Source organism: Entelurus aequoreus, linkage group LG08 (genome assembly GCF_033978785.1).
Source record: "Entelurus aequoreus isolate RoL-2023_Sb linkage group LG08, RoL_Eaeq_v1.1, whole genome shotgun sequence".
Classification (NCBI taxonomy): Eukaryota; Metazoa; Chordata; class Actinopteri; order Syngnathiformes; family Syngnathidae; genus Entelurus; species Entelurus aequoreus.
The window spans coordinates 72,165,515-72,179,551 of record NC_084738.1 but is presented as its reverse complement, the minus strand read 5'-3'; the positions used below and the strand labels follow the sequence as shown (position 1 = coordinate 72,179,551).

At 43.6% G+C, this 14,037-nt stretch overlaps 1 protein-coding gene across 1 annotated transcript; it reads left to right on the top strand.

Annotated features, from left to right (window-relative positions):
* Window positions 1-1,026: 1,026 nt before the first annotated feature.
* Window positions 1,027-4,951, top strand: arl4d (ADP-ribosylation factor-like 4D). The gene is made up of 2 exons (XM_062055173.1): window positions 1,027-1,199; window positions 4,129-4,951. The coding sequence occupies exon 2, from the start codon at window positions 4,203-4,205 to the stop codon at window positions 4,800-4,802; it is 600 nt and encodes a 199-aa protein (XP_061911157.1). The 5' UTR covers window positions 1,027-1,199; window positions 4,129-4,202; the 3' UTR covers window positions 4,803-4,951.
* Window positions 4,952-14,037: the final 9,086 nt, after the last annotated feature.

Below are 14,037 nucleotides of genomic sequence, written 5' to 3'. Positions count from 1 at the left end.
GAGTCTGTCCAATGATTGCTTTGGAACTGCGGAAGTCCTTCAAAACATGGCGGTGTCACGCCAAATTTCTTCCCCCCCCCCCCTTTACTTCCTGTTATTCATTTCCGTCCACGAGTCAAATGTGCATTCAGTCAGGAATATCCTCAAGTTAATTTGTCCAATTAATACAGACGTTTTGTTAACGCTATATTATAAAAAAATAAAATAAAATTAAAAACAATTATTTACAAACACAAGCTATGAGATGACGTAACCGGAAGTAAATGGGGGGGAGACATTTGGCGTGACAGCGGCCAACGCAAATACAAATTTATAAATAAAAATATAAATCGATCAAGCGTGAAATAATTAAAAAAATAAAATCAATCTGGATATAATTTAATTTGAAAATAATTGAATAATGAAATCAGTATTGTAAAAAAATGATTAAATCATGATTTGAATTTGGAAATAATTAAATGAATAAATGTACTCTATCATTAAATTTAGGACACATTTAGGAACACATTTATGTATTTAATTCCGTTGTATTTGTTTGACACAAAGGACTTTTGTCAAAATGTATTTATTGTATTAATTTTGTCCCAGTTGAGCCTCCGTAGTCTCCCGAGGCGCCACACTGTACAGTTTACTGTGAAACATCATTCTGGAATATTCCACAAGTTGACGTTCAGTTAACAAGCTCAGGTTGAAGTTTAGAATCAAAGTCCGGGAAGGAAATTGGAAGTTTAGACTTAGAAGGACAGGCAGGCTGTAGTTCCTCACAGTGGCCACGCAGTGTCGCTGTCTCGTCAACTTGGCAGGCGAGTGCATGAAAAAGAAGAAAATCCCCCAAATAACTTTTAGTGCTCCGACATAATAAATAATTAATAATGAATAATAAATAATGAATGTTGGTGTGCGTGACAGCATCAACATGACGTGAAAGAAAGAGCAACAGTAGAAAACATGTAATAAATGAGGGCGGCTCGTTGGCTGTGACGTCATCGCGGCTCTGTGGCGTCCTGCGCAGTGGCGGCGCGTGAGTGTCAGTCTGCGCGTGAGTGTCAGTCTGCGCGTGAGGACGAGCACGGAGGAAGGAGTCTTCATCTTCATCTTCATCAACATGGACTACTTCCTCAACGCACCTTGGTGACGCACACCTGAAGACCACCTCCGCCAAAACCAAGACCAAGACCGAGACCAAGACCAAGACCAAGGTACACACGCTGCACCACATACACGTCCTTTATGCACCGCTCTGTATTATTTATAAATGTCTTTCCTGGAAACAAGCTGACAATCACTTAACGCACACTGAGGGGGGCCACAGACTGAGGGGGGCCACAGACTGAGGGGGCCACTTTAGGGCCACAGACTGAGGGGGACACTTTAGGGCCACAGACTGAGGGGGACACTTTAGGGCCACAGACTGAGGGGACCACTTTAGGGCCACAGACTGAGGGGACCACTTTAGGGCCACAGACTGAGGGGACCACTTTAGGTCCACAGACTGAGGGGGCCACAGACTGAGGGGGCCACTTTAGGTCCACAGACTGAGGGGACCACTTTAGGTCCACAGACTGAGGGGGCCACAGACTGAGGGGGCCACTTTAGGTCCACAGACTGAGGGGACCACTTTAGGGCCACAGACTGAGGGGGCCACTTTAGGGCCACAGACTGAGGGGGCCACAGACTGAGGGGGCCACTTTAGGTCCACAGACTGAGGGGACCACTTTAGGGCCACAGACTGAGGGGGCCACTTTAGGGCCACAGACTTCAGGAGGGCCACAGACTGAGGGGACCACTTTAGGGCCACAGACTTCAGGAGGGCCACAGACTGAGGGGACCACTTTAGGGCCACAGACTTCAGGAGGGCCACAGACTGAGGGGGCCACTTTAGGTCCACAGACTTCAGGGGGCCACTTTGGTAAGTTAAGAAGTCCAACATGTGGATGTTTCCAAGAAGCAGAACCTGCAACATGACTTGTGAAGACTGAACATAGCAAAGCTGACCTGGAAGGCTAACAGCATGTTGGCAAAATAGCATCAAAGTAACAACGAACAAAATAGCATCGAAGTAACAACAAACAAAATAGCATCAAAGTGACAACAAACAAAATAGCATCAAAGTAACAACAAACAAAATAGCATCAAAGTGACAACAAACAAAATAGCATCAAAGCGACAACAAACAAACTAGCATCAAAGTGACAACAAACAAAATAGCATCAAAGCGACAACAAACAAAATAGCATCAAAGTGAAAACAAACAAAATAGCATCAAAGCGACAACAAACAAAATAGCATCAAAGTGACAACAAACAAAATAGCATCAAAGTAACAACAAACAAAATAGCATCAAAGTAACAACAAACAAAATATCATCAAAGTGACAACAAACAAAATAGCATCAAAGTAACAACAAACAAAATATCATCAAAGTGACAACAAACAAAATAGCATCAAAGTGACAACAAACAAAATAGCATCAAAGTGACAACAAACAAAATAGCATCAAAGTAACAACAAACAAAATAGCATCAAAGTAACAACAAACAAAATATCATCAAAGTGACAACAAACAAAATAGCATCAAAGTGACAACAAACAAAATAGCATCAAAGTGACAACAAACAAAATAGCATCAAAGTGACAACAAATGCGAGCAATAGTAGCTATTTAAAATACTAGCATGCTAACAATAATGCATGCTTACAGTTAGCATTAGTCAAACAGCCAAATATGACTCTGAGGTGTGTGCCTGCTAAATTAGCTCCAAATAAATGTAGCATGCTAACTTTAGCATGCTAAAATGCTAACTGTAACAAGCACCAAAGTATATGACTCTGAGGTGTGTACCTGCTAAATTAGCTCCAAATAAATCTAGCATGCTAAAATGCTAACTGTAACAAAGTATATCACTCTGAGGTGTGTACCTGCTAAATTAGCTCCAAATAAATCTAGCATGCTAAAATGCTAACTGTAACAAAGTATATGACTCTGAGGTGTGTGCCTGCTAAATTAGCTCCAAATAAATCTAGCATGCTAATGTTAGCATGCTAACATGTGTGTAGTAACACAACATTAGAGGTTGAGGCACACCTGCTAAATGAACCAAGCAACTAGCATGCTAATATTACAATGCTAACGACTGTGCTGCTAAAAAAAGTATCCAGGGGCCACACAAATGGCCCCCGGGGGCCACACTTTGGATACTTCCTGCTTTAATGTGAAGAAGATGTTTTGAAGTCAACAAGAGGATTAAAGCTTCCATCTGTGAGGTGGATTATCTTTAGTCTTGGTCTTTGTCTCGCTAATCAACCTTGATTCAATCATGACTTCCTTCTCACGCCCCCCCTACATGACAGCCCCACTACATGACAGCCCCCCTACATGACAGCCCCCCCTGTGTGACATTGTTGTTATGACACCCCCCTGATGGTCGTGTTTATATTTCTAGATAGTTCTTTACTAACACTGAAAATGCTATTTTGCTATTTCCTCTCACAATTGTTTTTCACGCCCCCCCCCCCCCCGATTTTAATATTTATTTGTTATCTGTATGTGTCAGATAGTTCTTTACTAACACTAAATATGCCCACAGGGACATAATTTTTTTTATCACGCCCCCCCTAAATGTAATGTTTATTAATTTATATGTATGTTTCAAGTTATTTACCAACGCTAAAGATGCTATTACGCTCTTACCTCTCATGCCCCCCCCCCCTCGGGGATCACATTTATTTTGTGCCCCCCCCCCCCCCAGCCCTGGAGGGGGAGGGGGGGGCGTGATAAAAAAGGGTTAGGGTTAGGGGTAGGATTAGGGGTAGGGTTAGAGAGTGGTGGTTAGGGTTAGGGTTAGGGGTTAGGGTTAGGGTTAGGGGTTACGGTTAGGGTTAGGGTTAGAGAGTGGGGGTTAGGGTTAGGGTTAGGGGTAGGGTTAGGGGTTAGGGTTAGGGTTAGGGTTAGAGAGTGGGGGTTAGGGTTATGTTTAGGGTTAGGGGTAGGGTTAGGGGTTAGGGTTAGGGTTACAGAGTGGGGATTAGGGTTATGGTTAGGGTTAGGGTTAGGGTTAGGGGGGCCCGCCCCATTGAGAAGCCCTGGATAAGAAGGGACTTAATTTAATCCTTTGTTTGTCTTGATCAGGTTTGTGGACTCTCTGATGCCGGTCTGAAGCCGAGAGGACCCAAAGCAGCAGGCCAGTCCTCAGCTGTGGAATTATGGGTAACCACCTGGGCGACATGGCGCCCCCCAGCTGCTTCCTGCCCAGCTTCCAGCGCGTGCACGTGGTGGTGGTCGGCCTGGACTCGGCCGGAAAGACGTCTCTGCTGTACCGGCTGAAGCTGAAGGAGTTTGTGGAGACCATCCCCACCAAGGGCTTCAACACGGAGAAGGTGGCGGTGGGCGTCTCCCGGGCCGTCACCTTCCAGGTGTGGGACGTGGGCGGCCAGGAGAAGCTCCGCCCCCTCTGGAAGTCGTACACGCGGCGCACGGACGGGCTGGTGTTCGTGGTGGACGCCTCCGAGGCGGAGCGCATGGAGGAGGCCCGGGTGGAGCTCCACAAGATCAGCCGCAGCTCGGAGAACCAGGGCGTCCCCGTCTTGGTCCTGGCCAATAAGCAGGACCTGGACGCCGCCCTAACCGCCGGCCAGGTGGAGAAGCTGCTGGCCGTGCACGAACTGAGCGTGTGCACGTCGCGCCACGTGCACGGCTGCAGTGCGGTGGACGGCGAGGGCGTTCAGCAGGGCCTGGAGAAACTCTACCACATGATCCTGAGGAGGAGGAAGCTGCTGAAACACAGCCGGAGAAGGAGGAGATGAAGGCCGGCCTGGTCCAGGAGATGAAGGCCGGCCTGGTCCAGGAGATGAAGGCCGGCCTGGTCCAGGAGATGTAGACCAGCCTGGTCCAGGAGATGTAGACCGGCCTGGTCCAGGAGATGTAGACCGGCCTGGTCCAGGAGATGTAGACCAGCCTGGTCCGGGAGATGTAGACCAGCCTGGTCCGGGAGATGTAGACCAGCCTGGTCCAGGAGATGTTGACCAACCTGGTCCACCATCTTGAGAGCACAAGTCCTTGTAGGAAAACCCAACCAGTGTGGACTTTCATTCCCAATCAGTCAAATGTCTAACGGTCTTCCAGAAGTACTTATTCCGGTTTAACACGTTCACCTGTCCTCTCAGGTACACCTGCACAGTCCAGTTCTTACCACATTTGATCGCCCGTCATTGTGCTTGTAGTTGGCACCCTTTAGGTTAGAGCACACCTTTTTATAGGGGAGAAGATATGTCAGGAACATTTCCTGCTGGGCTGGCACAGACCAGACTAGTCCAGCTCTGAGCTGCCAGCATGACTTTGTAGGATCTCTTTTCATCCTTCTTGACTTTGTAGGTCAAGGTTTTGTAGACCAAACATTTCCAATACTGTCCAACAATCTGAGTCCATGGTTCTCGCCTGAAAAAGGGTGAAGTGCCAAGTCCGGGTTGGGGACCAGATCTTTCCCCAAGTGGAGGAGTTCAAGTACCTGGGAGTCCTGTAGATCTAGGTTTTGTATACCAAACTTCTCCATTACTGGCAAACAGTACCACCACCTCCAATTCCGAGTCCATGGTTCTCGCCCGGAAAAGGGTGGAGTGTCAACTCCGGGTTGGGGGGGGGGGGGAACTATCCCCAAGTGGAGGAGTTCAAGTACCTGGGAGTCTTGTTCACCGGTGAGGGAAGAGTGGATCGGTGCGGCGTCTGCAGTGATGCGGACACTGTATCGGTCCGTCCTGGTGAAGAATCAGCTGAGCCGTAAGGCAAAGCTCTCAATTTACCGGTGGATCTACCATCCTTGCCTATGGTCATGATCTTTGGGCTATGACCTAAAGGACAAGATCACGGGTACAAGATCTACGACCCTATCCTCACCTGTGGTCATGATCTTTGGGTTATGACCAACAGGACTAGATCACGGGTACAAGATCTACGACCCTATCCTCACCTACGGTCATGATCTTTGGATTATGACCAACAGGACTAGATCACGGGTACAAGATCTACGACCCTATCCTCACCTGTGGTCATGATCTTTGGGTTATGACCAACAGGACAAGATCACGGGTACAAGATCTACAACCCTGTCCTCACCTACGGTCATGAACTTTGGGTTTTGACTGAAGGACAAGATCACGGGTACAAGATCTACAACCCTGTCCTCACCTATGGTCATGATCTTTGGGTTTTGACTGAAGGACAAGATCACGGGTACAAGATCTACAACCCTGTCCTCACCTATGGTCATGATCTTTGGGTTTTGACCGAAGGACAAGGTCACGGGTACAAGATCTACAACCCTGTCCTCAGCTATGGTCATGATCTTTGGGTTTTGACTGAAGGACAAGATCATGGCTCTCCCTTAGAGATAGGGTGAGAAGTTCTGTCACACGGAGAGGATCCAGATGCGGTGGTTCGGGCATCTGGTCAGAATGTCACCTGAAAGTCTCCCCGGGGAGGTGTTTAGGGCAAAGGAGACCACGGGGAAGACCTCGGACAGGTTGGGGGGGGGGGGGGGGGGGAGGGGACTATGACTCCCAGCTGGCCTGGGATCCCCCGGGAGGAGATGGACCAAGTGTCTGGGGAGAGGGAAGTCTGGACTTCTCTGCTTAGGCTGCTGCCCCCGCGACCCCACCTGGGATTAGTGGAAGAAAATGGATGGATGATGGAGAACCACAACTTCTATGACACTTGCAATTAGGCTACTATTACTACTACTAATACTACTATTATTACTACTACTACTAATACTACTACTATTATTATTACTACTACTACTATTATTACTACTATTACTACTATTATTACTACTATTACTACTATTATTACTACTATTACTACTTGTACTACTAAGAAGACGATAGAAAGGATGTTTTGTAAGTTGTTTGCTTGAATAAATCAGTGCAACTATAAACCAAATGGATGTTTTGTGTGCTAATATTTCATGTAAAAACATGAGTTTGGAGGTCAAAGGTGGTCCAACAGAGCGACGCTACACGTGTAAGTACTACATTACCCAGAATGCACAGCGGCCAGGAACAGGAAGTAGGTCTGAGTTCCAGTTGTGTGGTTTCATCAGTAAATAGTTGACTCTGTTCCTGTTTGCAGAAACACACAAAAGTGTTGATTGGACCCCAAGTTGTCCAAAGTGCAGCTCGGGAGCCGTCTGTGGCCCTCAGGCAATTCTTTTTAATGGCCCCTGGCACATTTTTTAAAGTAATATTACCACAAAACAAAAGAAAAACATGTCAGGAAAAAATGTTTTAGAAATGCCACAAAGCTGCCAAGATGTGTTTTCTTTTCAGAACTCATTTGTCAAAAAACTATGAAAAGTTGTAATAAATTAGAGTTTTGAATATTGATGTATGACTTCTCTTTGAGTGGGGGCCTTTTGGGGCCCCGGGAACTTAAGTGTGTGTTTTATTTTTACAACTGTCATTGTTCACCAAATAATAATGAATCCAAATCAATGTTATGATTGATTGATCTTTTTACGACTTCAATCACTTGACATCAAATATTACACTTCAAGCATATATTTAAAAAAAAAAAAAAGTTATTATTTTTGTTTTGACAAAAAGCGCTTAAGACATAAAAGAAGTAAAAAGTACCAGATGGACCTGAAGTGAATATTTGAACATTTTTAACACTTCAATGACTGAGAGACCTTGTGGCTCCCACACTCACTTTATTACTATAAATAAACTTTAACTCTCACTTTATTACTATAAATAAACTTTAACTCTCACTTTATTACTATAAATAAACTTTAACTCTCACTTTATTACTATAAATAAATAGAAATAAACTTTAACACTCACTTTATTACTATAAATAAACTTTAACACTCACTTTATTACTATAAATAAATATAAATAAACTTTAACTCTCACTTTATTACTATAAATAAACTTTAACTCTCACTTTATTACTATAAATAAATATAAATCAACTTGAACACTCACTTTATTAATATAAATAAATATAAATAAACTTTAACATTCACTTTATTCCTATAAATAAATATAAATCAACTTTAACATTCACTTTATTCCTATAAATAAATAGAAATAAACTTTAACACTCACTTTATTACTATAAATAAACTTTAACGCTCACTTTATTTCTATAAATAAATATAAATAAACTTTAACACTCACTTTATTCCTATAAATAAATATTAATAAACTTTAACACTCACTTTATTCCTATAAATAAACTTTAACATTCACTTTATTCCTATAAATAAATATAAATCAACTTTAACATTCACTTTATTCCTATAAATAAATATTAATAAACTTTAACTCTCACTTTATTCCTATAAATAAATATAAATCAACTTGAACACTCACCAACATTGAGGAGAGCTATAAAGTCTTTATTTTCTATTATAAAATGAAGCTGCTAGAACAAAATAGGCATCATCATTTGGTGGATTGACACGATGGCGACTCGGTCAAAAAACTCGACCTGCGCTTGCTTTTTAGAATCCTGTCATGTGACTGCAGTCCTTTGAATGTGACCATGTGACCACGTGACCATGTGACCATGTGGCCACGTGACCACGTGACCACGTGACCACGTGACCATGTTTGCACTTAACGCACCTGCTGAGCCACATTCCTGCGTCTAGGGGCCGCAGGACCTCATTACGCAACATGCTCGCACGGCATGATGTCATAATAAGTTACAAAAGTCCTTGCCCAAGAGCACAATGTCAGCGCCTGTGTGACCTGTGTGACCTCTGTGACCTGTGTGACCTGTGTGCACCTGTGTGACCTGTGTGACCTCTGTGACCTCTGTGACCTGTGTGACCTGTGTGCACCTGTGTGACCTGTGTGACCTCTGTGACCTGTGTGACCTCTGTGCACCTGTGTGACCTCTGTGACCTGTGTGCACCTGTGTGACCTGTGTGACCTGTGTGACCTGTGTGACCTGTGTGACCTCTGTGCACCTGTGTGACCTCTGTGACCTGTGTGACCTGTGTGACCTGTGTGACCTGTGTGCACCTGTGTGACCTGTGTGCACCTGTGTGACCTGTGTGACCTCTGTGCACCTGTGTGACCTGTGTGACCTGTGTGACCTCTGTGACCTCTGTGACCTGTGTGACCTGTGTGACCTGTGTGACCCGTGTGACCTCTGTGCACCTGTGTGACCTCTGTGCACCTGTGTGACCTGTGTGACCCGTGTGACCTGTGTGACCTCTGTGCACCTGTGTGACCTGTGTGACCTCTGTGCACCTGTGTGACCTGTGTGACCTCTGTGACCTGTGTGACCTGTGTGACCTCTGTGACCTGTGTGACCTGTGTGACCTGTGTGACCTGTGTGACCTCTGTGCACCTGTGTGACCTGTGTGACCTCTGTGACCTGTGTGACCTGTGTGACCTCTGTGACCTGTGTGACCTGTGTGACCTGTGTGACCTGTGTGACCCGTGTGACCTCTGTGACCTGTGTGACCTGTGTGACCTGTGTGACCCGTGTGACCTCTGTGACCTGTGTGACCTGTGTGACCTGTGTGACCTGTGTGACCCATGTGACCTCTGTGACCTGTGTGACCTGTGTGACCTGTGTGACCTGTGTGACCTGTGTGACCTGTGTGACCTGTGTGACCTCTGTGCACCTGTGTGACCTGTGTGACCTCTGTGACCTGTGTGACCTGTGTGACCTCTGTGACCTGTGTGACCTGTGTGACCTCTGTGACCTGTGTGACCTGTGTGACCTGTGTGACCTCTGTGACCTGTGTGACCTGTGTGACCTGTGTGACCTGTGTGACCCGTGTGACCTCTGTGACCTGTGTGACCTGTGTGACCTGTGTGACCCGTGTGACCTCTGTGACCTGTGTGACCTGTGTGACCTGTGTGACCTGTGTGACCCATGTGACCTCTGTGACCTGTGTGACCTGTGTGACCTCTGTGACCTGTGTGACCTGTGTGACCCGTGTGACCTGTGTGACCTATGTGACCTCTGTGACCTGTGTGACCTCTGTGACCTCTGTGACCTGTGTGACCTGTGTGACCTGTGTGACCTGTGTGACCTGTGTGACCTGTGTGACCTGTGTGACCTGTGTGACCTCTGTGCACCTGTCAGCTCATTAAAACTCAGGAGGAAGAAAAGTCCTCCAGGATGTGGACTCGTCGTCTCTGAAGCAGCCAGATGGTTTCTCCAGGCTTCATTTGCATTGCTTTTTATTATAAGAAGTCCAAGAAAATGACACATAATAATACATAATACTATAATGACAGATAATAACACAATTATAATACATAATGCAATAATAACATAATATTACAATATTAATATATAATACAATTATAATGCATAATAATACAATTATAATACAAATATAATTGATAAAGACACGATTATAATACATAATAATACAAAAATATTACATAATAAATAACAATTATAATACATAATAATACAATGATAATACATAATACAAGAATAATAGATAATACAATATAATAATAATAGATACTAACACAATTACAATACACAATAATACAATATAATAGATAACACAATTATGATACATAATAATACAAGAATAGATAACACAATTATAATACATAATACAATAATAATACACAATAATACATAATACAATAATAACATAATATTACAATAATAATAGATAACACAATTATAATATATCATAATACAATAATAATACAAATATAATTGATAATGACACGATTATAATACATAATAATACATAATGAAATAATGATACACAATAATACAAGAATGATAGATAATAAATAACAATTATAATACATAATAATACAATGATAATACATAATACAAGAATAATAGATAATACAATATAGTAATAATAGATAATAACACAATTACAATACACAATAATACATAATAATACAATATAATAGATAACACAATTATGATGCATAATAATACAAGAATAGATAACACAATTATAATACATAATACAATAATAATACACAATAATACAATAATACATAATACAATAATAACACATACTATTACAATAACACAATTATAATACATAATAATATAATAATAATACAAATATAATTGATAATGACACGATTATAATACATAACAATACATAATCAATCAATCAATCAATCAATGTTGATTTATATAGCCCTAAATCACAAGTGTCTCAAAGGGCTGCACAAGCCACAACGACATCCTCGGTACAGAGCCCACATAATAAAATAGTGATACATAATAATACAAGAATAATAGATAATAAATAACAATTATAATACATAATAATACAATGATAATACACAATCGAATAATAATAGATAATACAATATAATAATAATAGATAATAACACAATAACAAAACACCATAATACATAATAATACAATATAATAGATAACACAATTATGATACATAATAATACAATAATACAAGAATAGATAACACAATTATATTACATAATACAATAATAATACATAATAACACAATTATAATACATAACACAAATGATCCACTTTGTAGCTAGATTTAGTGAGTAGGGCGGGGCTGTATATATATATATATATATATATATATATATATATATATATATATATATATATATATATATATATATATATATATATATATATATATATATATATATATATATATATATATATATATATATATATATATATATAACTATGTTTTTTTTCTAATATCCACAAATGTTATTATATTGTGTCTGTTGGCATTTTGTGTTGGTTCCATTGGGGGTTTTTTTGCACCATGACAAGGGAAGGTTGTTTGCATTGGGTCACGTAAGTAAATGCTGTGCTTGATTTGATTCAAAGCCTGATAATTGTTGCACACCCGTCTTAAAGACTTTCAATCACTGATATTTAAATTGTCTTGTTGCACACCCGTCTTAATTTAAATTCTCTTGCTGCACACCCGTCTCAAAGACTTTTAATCACTGATATTTAAATTGTCTTGCTGCACACCCGTCTTAATTTAAATTCTCTTGCTGCACACCCGTCTCAAAGACTTTTAATCACTGATATTTAAATTGTCTTGCTGCACACCCGTCTTAATTTAAATTCTCTTGCTGCACACCCGTCTCAAAGACTTTTAATCACTGATATTTAAATTGTCTTGTTGCACACCCGTCTTAATTTAAATTCTCTTGCTGCACACCCGTCTTTAAGACTTTCAATCACTGATATTTAAATTGTCTTGTTGCACACCCGTCTTAATTTAAATTCTCTTGCTGCACACCCGTCTTCCAGACTTTCAACCAAGTAGTCAATCAGAAAGTAGCAAAGTCTTCATGTGATCTTGTGGTGCCTGAAGCTCAGCATCTCCGTGCTCTGCTGCCATCCCAGGCAATCATCAGGCTGGATGCTCTTTGTCTCCTGGGCTTTTCTGCCCGCTGCTTCCTCCTCCTGCTCTCGGCAGGCTGCAGGCGGTGTGGATGTCAGACTTTGACCTAGAAAGTGGCAGGAAGTCAGAGAGCATGATGGGAACCACGGGGCATAAACCAGGGACAGGCTCATCAACGTGGTGCGGTTCTCCACCACTAACCTTGATAGGGACTCTCACGTCTCTGGGAGTTCTCTGCTTCTCCGACCGCCACAAACCTTTGAAGGTTTCCGTGCTTGAACTTTGTACTTCTAAGACTTTGACTTGCTCACTGGTTCTTTGGAAGAATGCTGTCAAACCTCCACAGCAGTCAAAGGATTCCTACCTCCGCAGATACAACCAGTCCTTTAATGAGCAGTAAAAATGCTTCCTGGAGTCCTCGTGATGAAAAAGCCACCGTTAAGGCCCTGAGACCTAATGTCCTATCACCGTGGCAACCCTGGCTTTATCGCTCCCTAAAGGGTGATGAAGGGTCAGATTGCATGCTGGACGTGACGCGGGTCAGCGAGAGGTTAGAGTCTGCGATCAATAGCGCAGTCAGGAGAGTTTCTTCCCCTGCTGACCTTTGGTAGGTTCAGGTGTCACACGGCCAAACGCTCTTGGGGACGCTGAGGTGACGTCTGCAAGGTCTTGGTGACGCTGAGGTGACGTCTGCAAGGTCTTGGTGACGCTGAGGTGACGTCTGCAAGGTCTTGGTGACGCTGAGGTGACGTCTGCAAGGTCTTGGGGACGCTGAGGTGACGTCTGCAAGGTCTTGGGGACGCTGAGCTGACGTCTGCAAGGTCTTGGTGACGCTGAGGTGACGTCTGCAAGGTCTTGGTGACGCTGAGGTGACGTCTGCAAGGTCTTGGGGACGCTGAGGTGACGTCTGCAAGGTCTTGGGGACGCTGAGCTGACGTCTGCAAGGTCTTGGGGACGCTGAGGTGACGTCTGCAAGGTCTTGGTGACGCTGAGGTGACGTCTGCAAGGTCTTGGTGACGCTGAGGTGACGTCTGCAAGGTCTTGGGGACGCTGAGGTGACGTCTGCAAGGTCTTGGTGACGCTGAGGTGACGTCTGCAAGGTCTTGGTGACGCTGAGGTGACGTCTGCAAGGTCTTGGGGACGCTGAGGTGACGTCTGCAAGGTCTTGGTGACGCTGAGGTGACGTCTGCAAGGTCTTGGGGACGCTGAGCTGACGTCTGCAAGGTCTTGGGGACGCTGAGGTGACGTCTGCAAGGTCTTGGGGACGCTGAGGTGACGTCTGCAAGGTCTTGGTGACGCTGAGGTGACGTCTGCAAGGTCTTGGTGACGCTGAGGTGACGTCTGCAAGGTCTTGGGGACGCTGAGGTGACGTCTGCAAGGTCTTGGTGACGCTGAGGTGACGTCTGCAAGGTCTTGGGGACGCTGAGGTGACGTCTGCAAGGTCTTGGTGACGCTGAGGTGACGTCTGCAAGGTCTTGGGGACGCTGAGCTGACGTCTGCAAGGTCTTGGGGACGCTGAGGTGACGTCTGCAAGGTCTTGGTGACGCTGAGGTGACGTCTGCAAGGTCTTGGTGACGCTGAGGTGACGTCTGCAAGGTCTTGGGGACGCTGAGGTGACGTCTGCAAGGTCTTGGTGACGCTGAGGTGACGTCTGCAAGGTCTTGGGGACGCTGAGGTGA

Bases quoted from the DNA above. Each gene is read 5' to 3' on its own strand.
- arl4d (XM_062055173.1), top strand. From the start codon at position 4,203: ATGGGTAACCACCTGGGCGACATGGCGCCCCCCAGCTGCTTCCTGCCC.